The 19,308-nt window shown below is 49.9% G+C and overlaps 1 protein-coding gene across 3 annotated transcripts; it reads left to right on the top strand.

The window, feature by feature from the left end:
• The first annotated feature begins 1,652 nt into the window (after positions 1-1,652).
• Positions 1,653-18,712, top strand: DPH7 (diphthamide biosynthesis 7). Of its 3 annotated transcripts, XM_045468901.1 has the most exons (10): positions 1,653-2,044; positions 3,186-3,319; positions 3,696-3,783; positions 5,534-5,625; positions 6,033-6,205; positions 10,871-10,975; positions 11,079-11,148; positions 11,274-11,339; positions 11,821-11,993; positions 18,030-18,712. In XM_045468901.1, the coding sequence occupies exons 2-10, from the start codon at positions 3,312-3,314 to the stop codon at positions 18,482-18,484; spliced, it is 1,230 nt and encodes a 409-aa protein (XP_045324857.1). In that variant the 5' UTR covers positions 1,653-2,044; positions 3,186-3,311; the 3' UTR covers positions 18,485-18,712. The 3 variants fall into 3 exon arrangements, with proteins under 3 accessions (XP_045324857.1, XP_045324858.1, XP_045324859.1); XM_045468902.1 differs by lacking the exon at positions 10,871-10,975 and having other exon boundaries at positions 1,661-2,044; XM_045468903.1 differs by lacking the exons at positions 1,653-2,044; positions 6,033-6,205 and having other exon boundaries at positions 3,294-3,319.
• Positions 18,713-19,308: the final 596 nt, after the last annotated feature.

The raw sequence follows: 19,308 nt of genomic DNA, 5'->3' as shown, positions 1-19,308 counted from the left end.
TCTAGAGTTGCCCATGTAGTGGCTCCTTCCCTTTGCTCGAGTCACTGCAGTGGCTCCCTGGAGTGGACACTATTGTGAAGGTGCTGTAGGACCCACAGACAGTTTTGATCCCTGTTTGCTTCCCTTGTCCCTTCTCTGATGGCAGCCCCTGGTTCCTTTTCTCCTCTGATGGCCCCAACCTCTTGATCTTTGCAGTCACACCTCTTAGGGTGCCTATGAAATGTTAGCATTCAGATGGTTAGTGTGGGGGCTTGTTTGAGTTGTAGTGTGTGGGGCTGGGTGACTTGACCTTATTTTTCCCCCTAAAGATTTTTTTTTTTTTTAAGTAGTGTCTACACCCAGTGTGGGGCTCAAGCTCATGACCCCGAAGTCAAGAGTTGCATATTTTACTGACTGAGCCAGCCGGGTGCCCCTGACCCTTCCTGGTAGCAGATACAAATGTGTGGTTCAGCTATTTTGGAAAGTCCTGTTGCTTTCTGACCAGCCTTTTCTGCTTCTCTGCTTCAGCTGCCACCTGAGCTGCTGACTCACAGCTGTATATCTAGCCATAGCCCTACTTGAAAACCACAGGCTGGGTACCCAGGTATCTATGTGGATTTCAATGTCAGCTTGTCCAGCTACCTGGAGCTATCATAACAAGTTAGCATTCAGCAGATGGCTTCAGACAACAATGTATCATCCCTGTTGTGGAGGTGGGAAGTCCCAGATGGGTGTGTTGGCAGGACCATGATCCCTCTGAAGACACATGGGAAGGTGTGCCTGTTTCAGGCCTCTCCTACCTTCTGGCAGTTTGAGGCCTTCCTTGCCTTGTGGATGCAACATACCAATCCTCTGTTTTTACGTTATCTTTTTTCTGTGGGTCTCTGTCCCTGGGAGACCAAATCACCTTTTCATAAAGACACCAGTCATATTGGACTAGGGCTCACCGTAATGACCTCGTTTTAACTGGATTACCTCTGTAAAGGCCCTGTTTCCAAAGGTCACATTCTGTGGTGCTGTGGGATAGGACGTCAATGTATCTTTTGGGGCAGACACAATTCAATCCATCCTTAACAGTGTCCAAAACTTGCCTTCCCCAAATCTATTCTGTAGAATATATTAATTTTCTTGAATGGCAGCCGCATCTACTCCATGTCCCAAGTGAGATCATGGCAGTGCTGGGTGGCCTTTACATTGTGAGTGGCTGACAGACCCCTGCTGCTGGCGCCACGAGGCTGTCTACCTACCTACCCACCACCTCAGTCCGCCCTGTCTCCTGTGCTGTCTTGGCAGGCGGGACTTGGCATCCACGGGTGCGACGCACTTCATGGCCTACCGGCAGCCCTCTAGGATGGACATGAGGGGCACAGGGCTGGCAGGACGCAGCCCTTTTAGGACTGACCCTGGATTGGGCTCCCTGAATGTCTAGGTCCTTAGTTTACCCCCACTTTCATGCCCGTTTTCTCTTCCTCTGCGTCCCGCCCCCCCCCCCCCCCCCCGCTCTCCTTCAGAGCCCAGATCTTCGGGGACTCCGAAGGGGACACCACTGCCCGCCCAGATGCCCACGTCTCCCCGCCAGGGCAAGATGCGAGCCCTGGCACGTGGGGGCCGCGGAAGTCCGCCGGCCGGCGGGAGGCGGCTGAGGCCACCCTCACGCGCGGCTGCAATCGGCGACCGGAAGTCCCGCCCCGACGCCCCAGGAAAGGGAAGGAGGGGACTGCGGAAGTAGAAAAAGGACGGGCTGCGGGAGCATCTGTTCACCGACGCGGTCTTTGGTCTTGACTCCGAGCCCGCCCTCGCCGTCGACCTCAGCCCCTACCCCGCTCCCAATCTGGCCTCGTCACCCCTCCCACGCTGCCCGGTTCCCGCAGCCTTGGACGCTACTGCGTCCTTGTCTGACTTCCGGGCGACGGAAAGTCGCGTGCGGCTGCTGCAGGTGGTGGACACGGAATACACCGCGGACTCGGTGGAATGGTGCCCGCTGGAAGGCCGCAGGCACTTGCTGGTCTGCGGCACCTACCAGCTGCGGAAGCCAGAGGACCAGCCCGCGGACCCTGAGAGCAAGGTGTGTGGTGTCCTCCTGGCCGTAGGCGGTCTCGGCCGCGGCTTTCTAGGTCCGCTCTCCCCAAATGGCGTTTCTCGAGTAGCTAAGGCCCCAGAGTCAAACTCTCTTTTAGGAGAGGTCTCAGGAAGGACGAGAAAATACTTCAGAGAGGCAGAGCCGACCGCAAATGTTGAGACGTGTCTGGCCTGTTGTGGGGGAGGCAGGAACAGAAAAGGCTGTGGAGTCACACAGGAGATGAAGATGTGACGTTTGCGTTGTGGCCAGAAGGTAGGTTAGAATGGGCATCTTGAAAGCAAAATGTACCCCATATGCAGGCGTGGCTCAAGCTTATGAGTGAAGCCTAGAATAGAAAGAAAAACGGGAATCGGAAGGAGCCGTACCTAATCTCTTGATGGCATCTCTTCAGATCCAAACCAGAACACTACTAAGCATGAGAACTGGCACTCCAGCAACAGGCCTAGGTCAGGACGCTTCCGGGCAGACTGGGTCCTGTGGTGACCCTAACCATAGCTGGTCCCTGTTAGCTCACCTAGAAGGAGCATTGTAGGGGCACCTGGCTGGCTCAGTCCGAAGAGCATGCGATGCTTGATCTCGGAGTCATGAGTTGAATTGAGCCCCACGTCGGTGTAGAGATTGCTTAAATAAAACTTTACAAAAAAAACATTCTGGGGGCGCCTGGGTGGCTCAGTCGGTTGAGCGTCCGACTTCGGCTCAGGTCATGATCTTGCGGTTTGTGGGTTCGAGCCCCGCGTCAGGCTCTGTGCTGACAGGTCAGAGCCTGGAGCCTGCTTCAGATTCTGTGTCTCCCTCTCTCTCTGCCCCCCCCCCCCCCCCCCCCCCCCCCCCCCCACCCCCCCCACTCACACTCTGTCTCTCTCTCCTTCAAAATTAAATAAACATTAAAAAATTAAAAAAAAAAAAAAGCATTCTGTACTGAGTCTAGCAGAGTTTATCTATTTATCCGTTAATCATGTACAAAAGAAGAGACATTTTTTCCAGCTCAGAAAATCAGAGGTGCTGCTTTGAGGCCGAGTTCCAGAGCCTCGTCAAGCCTTTTCTTTCCCTTGATTCCTTTTCCCATCCCTTGGGTTCCTCGATATCTATTAGGGTAATCATAGAGCACGTCTGCATCTTTTTGTAGAGTGGCCTTGACCCTGACGAGCCTCCAAGCCGTTTAGGTCGTCTCTACTTGTATCGTCTCAATGCAGACAGCTCTGCTTGCCCCCTGCTTGAGATCCAAAGAAGAGATACTTCTGCAATCTTGGACATGAAATGGTATAACTGGTAACAATTCCTCCTGTCTGGGACTTGTCGAGTGTTTGTTCATTTAATTAGGGGAGACTGATGCCTGTCAGCATTCAGTAAGATGGGGAAATGTCTGAACTTTGGGTTCATTTCTTTATTGTCCTGCCCACCTGTTGGCATTTGGAGGCTACTAGAGACTTGGGCTCTTTTCATTTCTGAGTCCTAGGGTTGGTATGAGTCTGGGCAGTGATGCTAGTTTTCTGATTCGTAAGCTGGGGAATCTTGGAACAGAACTGTAGGCTACAACATGGTTTTGGAATTGAATAATAAGTTAACTGAGGTGCATAATGCTAACCTGTGTTCTGGGCACATCCTGTGTTCTGACTGACGTGAATTCTCTCCTCAGGTGCCATGTGCCGGTGGCCGGCCATGCCCTCCTGGGTGTGGCAGATGCTGGTGGGTCCATAGAACTGCTCCGCTTGGTGGGATCTGAGGTCAGTGACTAGGGCGAGGAGTTTTTGGGGGGTGGAAAGAATCTGAATGGAGAGGGTTTGGACAGGAGGTTGTGCTGATATAAAACCTTTTTGTGGGATGGTTTCCGTTCAATGGCAAATCGTATAAAACATTCTATTTTTTTTTAAAATGCTGACTTATTTGTTTTGAGAGAGAGCGTATGGGAACACGAGTGGGGGAGGGGGCAGAGAGAGAGGGAGAGAGAGAACCCCAAGCAGGCTCCACGATGTCAGTGTGAATCCTGATGCCGGGCTCGATCCTAGAAACTGTGAGATCATGACCTGAAGCTGAAATCAAGAGTCAGAAGCTTAACTGACTGAGCCATCCAGGTGCCTCTGGCATATAACACTCTAAATTACTATGCAATCTATTTTTTTTTTTTTTAATTTTTTTTTTTCAACGTTGATTTATTTTTGGGACAGAGAGAGACAGAGCATGAACGGGGGAGGGGCAGAGAGAGAGGGAGACACAGAATCGGAAACAGGCTCCAGGCTCTGAGCCATCAGCCCAGAGCCCGACGCGGGGCTCGAACTCACGGACCGCGAGATCGTGACCTGGCTGAAGTCGGACGCTTAACCGACTGCGCCACCCAGGCGCCCCGCAATCTATTTTAAATTATTGGGTTCTGCATCTGAATTTGAGAAGAGATCAATTTATGTGTCACCAGCAGAAGGGCTGAAGTGACAGGGTATTTATTTACCTGTCAGTGGATCTGAAAGTTCCTCTGTAAGGAAAGCTGGACCAGCATTCTTAGGTTGATGATGCTGGGGCCAAGAATGGCCGTGAATTTCTTATGTGAAAGTGGTGTTTCTCAGCCATAATTAGGAAGGCAGTTTTCTATGTGACTTTTTCAGAGCATTTGGTATTGATCAGCACCACATGTTGGCAAAATGACTGCATCTGATTGTTGGAAGAGGGAGAGAACAGGGAAGTAAACAGCCCACAAGACGGAGCCCTGACTTAGTGAGAGGGACACACACTGGTCCAGGGGTGTAGGTGGGACTGGATCGGGTCCACTTGCTGTTGGATTTATGGCAGCTGAGGGCGTGTGTATAATGGACCTCGCCGGCCAGCTGAGAGCATCTGCCCTATCTCAGGAGTGAGGGAGGAAACATCCGAGGAAGACTGTGGGCCCATCAACCGGGATTCTGAGCAAGAGTAGATAAACCCCAGAGAGGACACTGAGGAAGCAGCCTGCTGGGAGCCTTTTGATGGAGTTGAGCACTGTTCAGATACTTAGGTAATAAAAAAAAAGCTTACATAAATCATAGGAAAGAGAAACAGCATTTAATGGCTAGTTGTGGCTTCTGAAAAGGAAACTGGAGGAAAGAGCCGGCTGTCTCTGTCCCTGGAGAGAGAATATGCCAGCATCCCTTGAGGCCTGAAGAGATGGAGAGTGTGTCCCAGGGGTGCTTCTTGGAGTCTGCGTAGGCAGTGTGGTTATGTCTAGGAATGCATGGACAGCAAGGGAGTCTGAAAAACAGATCAGCTTCCCCCAAGGTCACATGTGGGAAAGCCCTTCTGCAGGTGCGTCAGCTCCTGGAGGTCAGGAGCCAGTTCCTGGAGGGCAGGAGCCAGTTGTCCGGTGTCTTCTAATTCTGCCGTGAATGAGGGACTGACCCGTTTTGTTCACCTAGTAGGCGATGAGGGAATGATGGCTACCTGAGCTATAGGAGTAGTCTTTCCAAGGTTCTGGGCTGTTTCCTTCTGATAGCGTTTTCTCTCCACTAGAATGCGTACACACTGCAGCCGTTTTCTAGCTTTGCCCTGGAGAAGCAGTGTCTGGCCTTGTCTCTGGATTGGTCCACTGGGAAAATTGGAAGGTAAGAGCCGGTGTTGGTGAGGGATCCCGTCTTTCCTCTGAGCATTCGTTGCTCTTTTCGTGCGAGGGAGAGTTGAAACCTTGCACCAGCCTTGATTGTGGCTTCCTAGACTCAGGAATGTCATTACTGGTGCTCATCTGAAAAGAAACAATTCATCCTTTTAGGTAAAAGAGACAGTGTTTTCATCAAGAGAAGCTGACATGGGTTTATTTTGACAAGTTATGTGCTAGTTTTGATTTCTGCCAGATGCCCAAACCTGTTAACAGGCACATCCGTGCATCAGGCCCATGGACGGCCTCTCCCATGACACATCTCGGGATGCCACCAGTCGGGAACCAGAAGTGGGTGATGAGTTTGGGTCAATGAATAAATTCAGCTGGGTTTCTCCATTGGTTCTCTGTGTCTAGGGCCAGTGACCAGCCCTTGAAAATCATTAGCAGTGACTCCAAGGGGCAGCTCTACCTGCTAGAGGTGAACGAGGAGGGGCCTGGGCTGCAGGAGGTGGCCATGTGGCAAGCCCATCACTTTGAGGCCTGGATTGCGGCTTTCAATTACTGGCAGACAGAAATCGTTTATTCAGGTTGGTACTTCTCCCCTGGGGATCGATCCTAGGAGGGAGGGAGTGAGCAGGTGAGGCCCAGGTCAGGGCTGTGACTCTGGACATGTTGGGATCGTGAAAACCCTTTGTGGAGAATGTATTTTCTGGGGCAAAAGCTGTTAGTTGGTACTCAACACTTAGCTATTCCTTAGAAAACAAAGCACACCTGGCCGTGGGCATTGCAGGGCGTTGGGGGACACTGCCCCCAGTGTTGGAGCAGCCGGAGCCCTGCCTCCTGCCGTGTTTGCTCCTGCTCCGAGAAATCCAGGGTTCCCACATTTTCCGTTGCCATTTCTGGGTCCAGTGTTGGCCTTGTCACGTTGGATTTCAGGCTGTCACTCCTCTCTTGGGTCCAGTTTACCTTCCCAAAGAAAAGCCTGAGAGGGGTAGGATTGATTTCCTGACATTGTGAGTGGTATGTATTGGGGGTGCTGATGTGAGGACGAGAAATGAACACACCTGACGTTTGCAGGAGCCAGGTAGCTGAGCAGCCTCTCTTCCCCAGGTGGTGAGGACTCTTGGGAGATGGGGGGTGAGGGGCAGGGGGCATTGGCCTCTGAGAGAAGACAGAAGGGGGGTCGCTGGATTTGCAGAGAGGCAAAGAAAAGATCTGACCCTCGTTTCCTTTTGCGTCTAGTTGCTGCCGGTGTGCTGAGCCGTACAGTGAGTCGTGAGGTCAGGGACGTTCTGTCAGACTGTCCGGAAGCTCCGTGGCCCACCCTGCTCCGCCAGAACCACTCTTGGGGAGGTCCTCCGTGGCGGCCACGGTGCCTGGTCCAGGGAGTCCCTCTCAGCAGTGCTCCCACACCGGCCTCCTCCCGGTGCAGTCTTTTCTCTGCGTTATCCCAGGCTTCCCTCTTCTTTCTGATTGCTTCTCATTCCTTTGCTGGCTCCTTTCCCTCTGCTTGAAAGTGTTCCTTGTCCTCTGGCCTATCTGGGTGCTCTTGTCGCTCTGCATTGTTGCTCTTTTGATTTCAGCTGCTCTCTCTTCCAGAAACAATTGCATTCTGGTTGCTTAAGCAGACCTTTTTTGCTTGTTTGCTTTCTTTCTTTCTTCTTTCTTTCTCTCAAGGAAATTTTACTAATTTATTTTGAGTAATTTCTGCACCTAGCATGGGGTTTGAACTCATGACCCTGAGATCAAGTGACACACTCTTCAGACTGAGCCAGCCGGGTGCCCTAGACCTTTCTTCCCCCTGAGCTCTTGATGCCTTTATCTTGCCAGCTACCAAGCGCTCTGCAAGGATGCTTCCGGGGTGGGGGGGATGGGGGGCAACTTCAGCTCAGGTCATGATCTCATGGTTACTGAGATCGAGCCCTGCATCAAGCTTTGCACTGACAGCATGGAGCCTGCTTGGGATTCTCTGTCTCTGCCCCTCTCCTGCTCATGAGTGCTCTCACTGTCTCACACACTATCTCTTTCAAAGATAGATAAACATTAAGATGGGGTGCCTGGGTGGTTCAGCCGGTTGAGCGTCCGACTTTGGCTCAGGTCACGATCTCACAGCTTGTGAGTTCAAGCTGCGCGTCGGGCTCTGTGCTGACAGCTCGGAGCCTGGAGCCTGCCTCGGATTGTCTCCCTCTCTCTCTGCCCCTAACCTGCTCGCATTCTGTTTCTGTCTTTCTCAAAAATAAATAAAATGTTTAAAAAAATTAAAAAAAAATAACGTTAAGAAAAAAAAAAGGATGCTTCCTGGGCATTTCACATGTGGATCCTGGCTCAGGCCATTGTCCCTGTGTTGTCCTGTTGCACACAGCTCCTACCTAATGTCCCGACCCCAGGGCAGGGTCTGGCTGCCCAAATCAGACACCAGCGTCCCCTCACCCCTTCCAGAAGTGGGAGTCCTAATGATCTTCCAAGCATCTCAGAATTGGCCATCTCTTTCTCTTGCCACCTGTTGGGGGCACTGTCTCATCTCCCGGCAGAGCCCTGAAGGATGGCCCTGCATTCATTCTTGAGCCTTTCTAATCCTGCCTCCACACTGTAGCTAGAGCGATTGTTTTAAAACATGCGAACTTGGGGTGTCTGAGTGGCTCACTCAGTTGAGCCTCTGACTTCAGCTCAGATCATGATCTCACGCTTCATGGTTCGAGACCCACATCAGGCTCTGTGCAGACACCTCAGCCTGGACCCTGCTTTGTATTCTGTGCCTCCCTCTCTCCGCCTCTGCCCTGTTTACGCGCTGTCTCCCTGTGTTTCTCAAAAACTTTAAAAAAAAAAAGCTACAAACATGCAAACGTTATCACACTTCACTCGTGGTTAAACCCTTTGCAGCGTCTCTCCAGAATTCTTGGTGCAATCCCCCCAGCGACATTGTGGCTTTGCATATCGGGTCCCTGCCTACCTCTCCAGCCAGTTTCGAGTGATGGCTTTTTCCTCACCCGTTCAGTGTTCTCTCCAATCTCCATGCTTAACCGAACTGTTCTTTTTTCCCCAATCTCCGTGTTAGACCACCGGTTTGTTCTGCTTTTCTGGCAGGGCTCAGCTTAAAATCCTATCCTGGAGATACTGGCCCGGTTCGACCCCTTGTTGCTGTTTGGGCTCATCCTCGTTGTGTCTAATGCTCATCTTCCCCTGACAGCTGGGTCCTTTCTGTGTTTTTTGCTGTCACACTGTGAACAGTCTCAGTGACAACAATAGAGGTTTAATTTCTTGAGGTCTTCTCATTCTTGGATTAGTTCTACCTTGAGACTCAGCTAATTCAGAGCCAAGCATAGTGGAGGCTGTGATGTTGTAATTCAGCACCAAGTCGTTTATTCAGTGAACGTTTGTTGAGCATCTAATATGTGCCATGCGCCGCTACAGGTGCCAGAGACACATGAGCTAACGAGACAGACAGAAGCCCTGCTTTCCCTGAACTTACACAGAGAGGAGACGGGCAGTGGTCACAAAGCATGACACAGAATGAGTGAAGAGAGGGCACAGAGGCTCAGAGGTGAGAAGTGCTTTGGTGGGCTGTGACTGGGGGATTGGGGTGCTGTGGGCAGGTACAGCCTGTCCTGTTGCAGAGCATGGTCATGGTGGACAGAGGTAGGGCAGGAGTGAGCCTGCTGCATGAGGACAGCAAGCGGCTGTGTGGCCAGAATGGCAGGTGGCAGGACAGAAGGTGAGATCAAAGTTCACGTGGCCTTGCGGGCCTCAGGATGGACTTTGGCTTTGGCTCAGACTGCAGTAGAAGCCATAGCAGGATGTCGAGCAGAGGGGTGACGTCTTCTGACTTAATGTTGCAGAATAGAAGGGGATCTTTTTTCCTAATGTGTCGAGTATAGACTGCAAGGAGACGAGGGCAGAGCCTGGGGACCTGCCATACAGGTGGTGGCAAGAAGGCCTCAGACTGAGTTGGGAGCAGTGCACGCGAGGGAAAGGTGGTAGGACTTTGGTTGTATGTGTGAAGGTGGTTTGTCAGGATGTCCTGGTGGATGGACGTGGGGTGTGACATAGACCAGCGTGTAAAGAAGCCAGTACCAGCTTTCTCTGCACATTTGCCACAGGACGGCAGCTCAGATCGGAGGCTCACCTGCAGGTGTCCTGCCTGGCTGGGCCGGTTCTGTTGGTCTGCGTAGCTGTAGGTCATGTTCCTCCTGTATCCCTTCTGTCTGTCCTGGGGATCTGAAGTGTGCTCAGTGGGCATGTGTCGGATGGGCGGAGTGGAGCCAAGGTGGCTAGGTGGTGGGTGGGTATAAGGAACGATACACGGTTGAGTGGATGGACGGACGGACAGATGGATGGGCGGAGTGGTCAGACCTAGGTGTTTTTCTTTTGCTCTTCATCCTCCCTGTGGGCCCTGCTTTTCAGCCTTTCTCCCCTTCCTTCAAGATAGCCACCATCACACTATATCTTGTTGCTGTCTTCACAGACTGGTTATGGATTAGGGTGGCGGCTCCCTACCCTTCCTGTTTTTTCAGATTCCCTAAGATAAGCACAGAGGTCCTTTTACTGTAAGGTTACAAAATGTACTTCCCTTTAAAAAAATTTTTTTTTTATTCTTTATTTTTGAGAGAGAGACAGAGAGAGAGCATGATCAGGGGAGGAACAGAGAGAGAGAGAGAGAGGGAGACACAGAATCCAAAGCAGACTCCAGGCTCTGAGCTGTCGGCACAGAGCCCGACTCAGGGTTCGAACTCACGAACCAAAAGTTCATGACCTGAGCCGAAGTTGGACACTCAACCGACTCAGCCACGCAGGTGCCCCAGGTGACTTTAAGATAAATGGAGGTGTGCTGAAGGTTCCAGAACCTTAAGAAGTGCTTGTGTTGGGCCCCTGGATGGCTCAGTCAGTTGAGCGCCCAACCTTGGCTCAGGTCTGATCTCACTGTTCGTGAGTTCAAGCCCCACATTGGGCTCCGTGCTGACAACTCAGAGCCTGGCGCCTGCTTCGAATTCTGTGTCTCCCTCTCTCTCTGCCCCTCCCCAGCTTGCACTCTGTGTGTCTCTCTCAAAAAATGAACATTTAAAAAAAATGCTCGTGTTGGCTGCCTCCTGCACATAGATCCTGTCCTCGATAAGGCAGCTCTGGTTTGTGGCAGCCGGAGCCTGAACAGAAGGCACTTTAGCCACATGTGACCTGAAAATTCTTCCCCTGGCTTCTGGTCCTTCCCGTTCATTCCTGTAGGCTGAGCTCATCACCCTTTCCCGTCTTCCCTGCAGGCGCCCTCTTCAAGGATGAAGACACAGTCACAGCACAGGCCTCTTTCTGGGGTGCTGTTCCTGGAGCTCTTCTGCCTGGTGCCAACCTGAAACCACCCAGGAAAAGTCCTTCACGGGGATTTCCTCACAGGCATACATTCCCTCCCTGAGAAGCGGCTGCTTCCTGTCGTCAGTGCCACGGTCAGTGGGCATTTCTGTTTCCACACAGGTGGGGACGACGGTCTTCTGAAAGGCTGGGACACCAGGACACCTGGCACATCTGTGTTCACTAGCGAGAGGTAAATTCATCAAGGGGCCAGCCCTAGGCATGTACCACCAGCCTTCCCATCCCTCCTCCGCGGACTTTCCACCAGAGACGTGTCCCTGTGTGCGCACTCGCTCGAACCTTGCACTTTGCCTGTAGGCACTCCATGGGTGTGTGCAGCATCCGCAGCAGTCCCCATCGGGAGAACATCCTGGCCACGGGAAGGTGAGTCTCTTAGGGTTTGTGCACAGGGGTCCATCTTGCGTCTTTTCCTTCATTTTCTCACGTTGACCGTTGCGGTTTTTAATTGGACCAACTCTTAATGTTTACTTATTTGTTTTTGAGAGAGAGAGAGAGAGAGAGAGAGCGCGCGCGCACACGTGTGCACGCGGGGGGAGGGCCAGAGAGAGAGGGAGACAGAGGATCCCAAGCAGGCTCTGTGCTGTCACACAGTGCCTGATGTGGGGTTCGATCCCCTGAACCATGAGATCATGACCTGAGCCGAAATCAGACATTTAACCGGCTGAGCCACCCAGACGCCCCCAGTTGGACCAACTCTTAAAGTGTAGGTATCTGGGCTGGGGAAAAGGAACTTTGTCCTAGAGGAATGAATGGGATGGGCCTGCTTGGGAGATGTCCCCCTGCCCCCTGGGGAATAAGTGGGCATTGACTTTCCTGCATGATCCCTGTGCTGGATGGCTTTCAGCTACGACGAACACATTCTACTGTGGGACACTCGCAACATGAAGCAGCCTTTTGCAGACATGTCCGTGGGGGGCGGAGTGTGGCGGCTCAAGTGGCATCCTTTCCACCACCACCTGCTCCTGGCAGCGTGTATGCACGGTGGCTTTAAGATCTTCAACTGCCGAAAGGCAATAGGTGAGTAGGGGGCCTGGGGCAGTCAGGCCTGGGGTGGGGCTTCCCAGTTTCCTGCCCCCTTGCTCTGCAAGTGCTTCACTTCTGCTCACGCTGCCTTGCTCATGCTCTGTGAGCAGAACCCAGCACTGGTCAGACCCAGCTCAGACTTGGGCCTGAGCCCCAGAAGGTGGCTGGAGGGAAAGGGCAGCCCTGCGGGCCTCACTCTGAGTTCGTGCTGCGGGAGGGCCTGGGAACCGCCAGGCCCACCACCGCCTTTCTCTGGCCAGTAAGTCTTCACTGTGAGGACCGTTGCACATTTTCTTCTCTCTTCGCAAACGCCCAACGCCCCCTTTCCCTCCTCATTCTCCCTTTGTGACTCCACCTCCCTCCTCATCTATACAAAGAAGTGATTAAGGCACCACCTCTCCGCTCTGCAGGCCTGTCTCCTGTGTGCTGGGCCACGCCCCAGGCCTTCCTGTTCTGCAGGGGCACAGGTGCGCTGCCCTGTTCTCAGCTGAAAGCCCCGTGAGGTCTCTTTTCTCACGTATTTGCTGCTTTCGTTGTACCCCTTCACTTTTGGGGTGTGGAGTCTTTTCATTCACCTCAGGGTGCTTCCTCATTTCCCTCGTGGTTTCCTCATTGACTCATTGGCTGTCCATCAGTGTGTTGCTTAGTTTCCACATTTTTGTGACTGTCCTGAATTTTTTCCTGTTCCTGATTTCTAACTATATTCTAAGTTTACTGAGGCTTGTCTTGTGGCCTCAAACGTGGTTGGTCCCAGAGAGTGCCCCATGGGCTTTTGAGAAGAGAGTTCTCCGCAGCTGCGGGTGGAGTGCCCTGTTCCCGTGTTCTCTGGGTTTTCTGTCTCGTTGCTCTTTTAAATCATCTCTACACCCAGTGTGGGGCTCGGACCCACAACCCCAGGCTCCACCGGCTGAGCCGGCCAGGTGCCCTGGTTGTTCATTATTGAAGGTGAGGTAGTGAAGTCCCCTACTGTTACGGATGTATCGTGTCCTTCCTCATTTCTGTCCGTTTTTGCCTCGTGTATCGTGGGGTTCTGTTAGGTGCGTGTGATGTCTATAATGTTTGCATTTCCCTAATGTATAGACTCTCTTCATTGTCAGGGTCCTTACTTATTACTGTGTTTGAGGGTCTGCGCCATCTGGTGTCCTCGGAGCCATTCTCGTTCTCTCTGGCTGCTCTGCGCGCTGCGACTGGACTGCCTTTTGCTCTCAGTCTGTTGATGGCCTGGAGTCTGCAGTGCGTCTCCTGTACTGGGTCGTGGCTCTTTGTCAGGAACATTATGGAAGTGACGTTCTGCCTTCTTTCATGCGTTTCGTCAGGAGGCACAGGATGCCGCTTTGTCCTTTCACTGCTGATGTTAATTTGGTCACTTGGTTAAGGTGTCCCCTGGGTTTCTCTGCTGTAAAAATACTGTTTTCCCCTGTGTGATTAATAATAACTAGCCTGTGGTTAGAGTGAACCTTTTTATTCCTCATCAGACTTCCACTCAAATCCATTAATGAGTCTTCCCTGAATGAAATTATTACTATAATTGCAAAATGGTGATTTTGTAACTATTATCATACTCTGTACATTTTAAAATTAGCATTCACTTTTCTCCCATATATGTGTTTATTAACCATATAGATTCATGCATTTTTATGTCATTCAGTGGGTCATAATCTATTATAGTCATCATTCATTACAATGTTCTCATTGTCCTAGACTTTTCCCATGAAAACCCCTTAAGCTGTCTCCTGTGTCCTTTTCACATGTCCCTATTGATTTTTGAGTACCGCTGCGCTTTTTGGCACAAAACATTTCATATTCATTTTGTATTTTGCCTCTCCCATACCTGGAATCAGCTATTTCTTCAGGGTGTCCTGGGTCCTCTTAGTGGCGAGTGTGTTTAGAATCCAAGATCTGGTCATTAGTTGGTCTTACAGCTACTAAGGTGTTGTGTATGGCTGTGTGTGTGTGTGTGTGTGTGTGTGTGTGTGTGCGTGCGTATGTTTACGTATAAGGTGTAAATGTGTGTGGTTATACATATGTGGGTACGTTTGTGTGTATATATGGTTACGTAACCATGTGTGCTTGTGTGTATATGTGTGTGTCCACATGTATGTGTGCATATCCCTATTCCATGGTGTCTCCCTTCTCCAGTGAAAAGTTGCTCCCAGCAAACTCTTACTTACACGCTTCACCTCACAGAGTTGTTCCTGTGCTGCACAGACAAACCTGTGAAGGGAACTCAAGATGCTCTTACAGCTCTTTTTTGTGAGATTGATTTGATATTGTCAGAGTGCTGTGTTCAAAGGTTACTTGGAAGTGGGTTTTTATTTATTTGAAATACAATTAGGTTTATTTGTTTCCTCTTTTTTAAATTATTTACTTATTTATTTTACACAGGTTTTGTTTTGTTTTGTTTTTAATGTTTATTTTGGAGAGAGAGACCAAGCACAAGCTGGGGAGGGGCAGAGAGAGGGAGACAGAGGATCCAGAGCAGGCTCTGCATTGTCAGCACAGAGCTGAATGCAGGGCTTGATCTTATGAACTGTGAGATCACGACATGAGCCAAAATCGGATGCCCAACAGACTGAGCCACTGAGGTGCCCCCATATTTCTGTGTTTATAAATTCTCTTTGTCCATCTTTTGCCAATTTTTCTTTCTGGTTTCTTGTCTTTTTCCCCTTGATTTTACAGAGTTCTTATATATTAGTGTATGAGCTCCTTACCTCTGATATACATTGGAAATATATTCTCTTGCTTTATTGTCTCATTTTTGCCTCTGGTGTCCACTCCTCCCTCCAAGCAAAAGGTGCTTTTTTTTTTTTTTTCTTAAACACATAATCTCTATGCCCAACGTGGGGCTTGAACTCACGCCCCCGAGATGGAGTTGCCTGCTCTACCAACTGAGCCAGCCAGGTGCCCCAATGGTGCTTTTTAATGTAATCACATTTATAGATATTTTTTTCCACTGAATCTTCTACATTTTGAATATTAGTGTTAAAAAGCTTTTCCCCTTTCACACTCAGGTTGTAAAAGAATTTACCAGTGGTTTCTTCTAGTACTCGTAGCGCCATGTATTTAGTTAGAACTTTGGCCTGTGTTGTATGTGGTGCAAGCAGCTATCCCAACACCATTTATTAGAAAGTCCATCTACCCCCAGTGAGTCAAGATGCCACTCTTCTTGTGTTCCATACTTTCATGGCTTTTTGTTGTTGTTGTTGTTGTTGTTGTTGTCTTTTGAGTCCCACTGGATGTCTCTTCATGTGTCTGCACCCACTGCTGTGATTGTGGAGGCTTGGTGGTGTCTTTGTAATAGCAGGGTTACTGGCACCTTCACTTTTCCTTTTTAAGGATTTCCTAACTATTCTTATATTTGAACTTGACATTAACTTATCTTGTCCCAGAAAAAAGTTATTGGATTTTTATAGAAAGGGAGGGAGGGAGGGAGGAAGGAAGATAGATATTGAAACATTTAAAAAAAGGTGGGGTGGGGGGAGCCTGTTGGATCAGTGGGTTGAGTGTCTGACTTCAGCTCAGGTCATGATCTCACAGTTTGAATTTAAGCCCCACATCAGGCTCTCCGCTGTCAGCATGGAGCCCACTTCGGATCCTCTGTCCTCCTCTCTCTTTGCCCCTCCCCTACTTATTCTCTCTCTCTCAAAAATAAACATTAAAAAAAAAGTAGGATTTTGGCTTTTTGTTACAGTTGTGTTGTTTTTCTGTTCTCTGTCTCATCAGTTTCTCCTTTTATGTTTGTTTCCCTTTGTCTCCTTTTTCTAGCATTTTGAGTTGGGAGTACAGTTCACTTTTCTTTATTATTGTGTTTGTATTAAGCTTTTTTTTTCCTTAAGTTTATTGACTTAGAGTGCTTGTGTATGCGAGCAGGGGAGGGGCAGAGAGAGGATCTCAAGCAGACTCTGAGCTGTCAGTGAAGAGCCTGACTTGGGGCTCTATCCCACAAACCATGAGATCATGAGCTGAGCTGAAACCAAGAGTTGGACGCTTAACCGACTGAGACATCCAGGCACCCCTGCATTAAGTGTTCTTGTGTCTGAAATGTTCTCTGATTCAAGCATATTTTTAGGTTGTGAGATGTAATGATCTCATTTTTCAAAAGAAATTCTGTGACTTGAGTTCGTACTTTCCCTTTTGCCCAAGTGTGGTTTCGTAGGAGGTTTTAAATTTTTTAGGTAGAAGGACTTTTTTGTCCCTTTGTGTTAGTTTTAGTTTTTATTGCATTATGATCAGAGAGTGTTGCTTGCTTGTACTATTTCTCCTTTGTGGAACTTTTTGATTCTTTGTTGCTTAACATGATGTTCTGTTAATATTCTGTGTGCACTTGGGTAGGAGATATGCTCTTTGTTATTGTTTGACTTGGGGCCCGGAACGGGGTCCTGGCTGGGAAAGCCCTGTGGCCCTGTCTCCCGAGTCCCATCCAGGCTACCATGGAGGGACAGTGATGGTCTGGGGCGCTCCCTCCCTCGCTCGTGTTGCCTGAGTGCCTTTCGGGCTGTCTGGGGACGTTCAGCATCTGGTTCCTCTCTGGAGCCTCTTCTGTCCAGGCAAAGCCCTGGCTTCGGGAGTAGGATCTCCTGTGCTCTGGTGGCACTCTCAGCGTTTCCTGGTTCCAGCACTGACCTGGTCTACACTTCTTGGCCTTTCTTCATCACTGCTCATTTTGATTGCAGTTATTCTTCCTTTTTTTCTTAGTTTTAAGTTTTATTTATTTATTTTTTAATTTATTTATTTTTTTCAACGTTTATTTATTTTTGGGACAGAGAGAGACAGAGCATGAACAGGGGAGGGGCAGAGAGAGAGGGAGACACAGAATCGGAAACAGGCTCCAGGCTCTGAGCCATCAGCCCAGAGCCCGACGCGGGGCTCGAACTCACAGACCGCGAGATCGTGACCTGGCTGAAGTCGGACGCCGCTCAGCCGACTGCGCCACCCAGGCGCCCCAAGTTTTATTTATTTATTTTGAGAGAGAGAGCACAAGCGGGGTAGGGAAAGAGGGAGAGGAAGAAAGAGAGTCCCAAGCAGGCTCCACACTGTTAGCGCAGGCCCAACGGGGGGTTCGAACTCACGAACCGTTAGGTCATGACCTGACCTGAAATCTAGAATCAGACACTTAACTGACTAAGCCCCACAGGCGCCCCTCTGATTGCACTTCTGATGGCTCTGGCCTGGACCCTTGCACTTGGGAGGCATCGGTGGCACCCCTTTCAGAGTGTGTAGCTGTCCGGGCTTACTAAAGACCTGAATGGCCAACAGGCCTTTCACCTGGTGACAGTTTTCTAAGTTCACATCCCCAGGTCACTGGCCACCAGTTTTTTATGACTGCTCTTGCCATGCTTGGCCTTGCCCTGGACCCTAGATTACCTCAGCTTTGGCAACACCTTGTCATTTCTTTTTCTGGTCGAATATTGCTTTCAAACCTTCCACAGCTGAACCTCTTTCCAGTCTTGTCCTCCACCCTCAAAGTTGCTATAGCAACTCACCAGAAGGAAAACCACGTAAACTCCAATGAGTCCTTTCCAAGCTCAAATCCAGACTTTACAGAGCACGCTGAATTCTGTATGGTTTTGACCCTCCAGACACGTGTCGCCACTCCCCGACGGCGTTTCTGCCACATCTACTTGTTTGTGGTTCCCCAAATGTGTCCTGTTACCTTACACACGCTTGTTCTCTGTTTCTCATGCGTCCCTGTCTCTCCCATCTGGCTAACTGCTTTGTCCTCTGCTCTGAAGTCTTAACTGGAGCTTTTGCCAAGTCCTCCAACTTGGAAAGGCACCGTCACCCTGTGCTTCTGTAGCCAGGCCGATTCCTTTGTTAGGCACCACAGTGTACTCACTGCAAGATGAAGGTCTGTTTTCTTCTCATCTCTCCACGTCTCAAGGATTCCTTTGCATCGTGCACCATGGTTGCTGACAAATGAGTGACTGCTTTTAGCAAAGTCTCCCTTTGAGAGTGGGCAGGGGCCGTCATTTGGTAGTGATGAGATCAGCCTGGGTAACGTCACATTTCCTGTATTCTGTCTCATTCCAGAGGAGAAGCAGGAAGCCTGCACAGTCTCTGCATCCCACACATTGCCCAACTCATTGGTGTATGGAGCCGACTGGTCCTGGCTGTATGTCCACAATCCATTACAGACCTGCCAGTCATGCTACTCAGGTTCCTCTCCCTGCAGCAACTCAGGAGCCAAAGCAGCACATCTCTCAAACCTGAAGGCTGTGCACCAGTCACCAGCACCGTCTTACGATCATTTAGCAGAGAATGATGAAGAAGGTCATACCATACTTCAGAGCGGAAGCAAACCGAGGACTTCTGTCCAGGCACTCGCAGAGGACACGATGAAGAGTGACAGCCAGCTGCACAGTGCAGGGACCAAGGTTTGTGACTCTGACCTCCATCTGGAAGCAGCGAACTTTGACATCAGCTTCCTAACTACTTGCTCCTTTTATGATCATATCCTCCACCTCTGGAAGTGGGAAAACATCTGAGCCGGGGAAGAGGTTGCTTGGCTTGAAGTCAAAGACCATTTCCACAAAGAAAGCCCAGAGTGCGACTTTGTGAGTGAACTGCTGTCAGACCGTCTCATTGAGATTCCTATTGTAGTCTCCACAGGTGACTGTATAGGGCTCAGTGTACCTTATGTCCACAGTGTAAACAGTCAAAAAAGCTATTGGCTTCTCTTAAATAAACCCTATCGGAGGCGCCTGGGTGGCTCAGTTGGTTAAGTGTTTACCTTTGGCTCAGGTCACGATCTCACAGGTTTGTGAGTTCAAACCCCACATCGGGCTCTGTGCTGATGGCGAGGAGCCTGCTTGGGATGGTCTCTCTTCCTCTCTCTTTGTATGCCCATCCCCCATTCACATGCAATCTCTCTCAATAAACAAACTTAAAAAAAAACAAAGATCACCTTATCATGGCACCAGAAGTGCTTGTATTAGCCTCCTATGCAGATAAACAAAAGGAAGCCTACCCACATTGAATTGCCTTAGTGTGTCATAAACTTGAAATGTTCCCCATTGTGGCGTTAGTAACCTGAATAGCTTCCGAAGCTTGGACACATACTAACTCCAAGAACATACCTGGGTTTGTGACTCATCTGACTCCCATAGTTCATTCTTGTCTCTCTGGAAGGAACAGTAGTTGAAGTGCAGGCTAGTGTAGAATTTGTCAAATTTCTACCAATATTCTGTTGTAGGTGATCAGAGTCAGAAAACACACACTTCTTTATTTTCTGATGAAAATATAGGGTCAGAACATGTAAGAAATTACTCTGTAAAAATGATCATTTCCCAGCCAATGGTGCATTTATTTC

This window comes from Leopardus geoffroyi, chromosome D4 (assembly GCF_018350155.1).
Source record: "Leopardus geoffroyi isolate Oge1 chromosome D4, O.geoffroyi_Oge1_pat1.0, whole genome shotgun sequence".
In the NCBI taxonomy this organism is placed as follows: domain Eukaryota; kingdom Metazoa; phylum Chordata; class Mammalia; order Carnivora; family Felidae; genus Leopardus; species Leopardus geoffroyi.
This window is presented reverse-complemented; position numbering and strand designations above follow the sequence as displayed.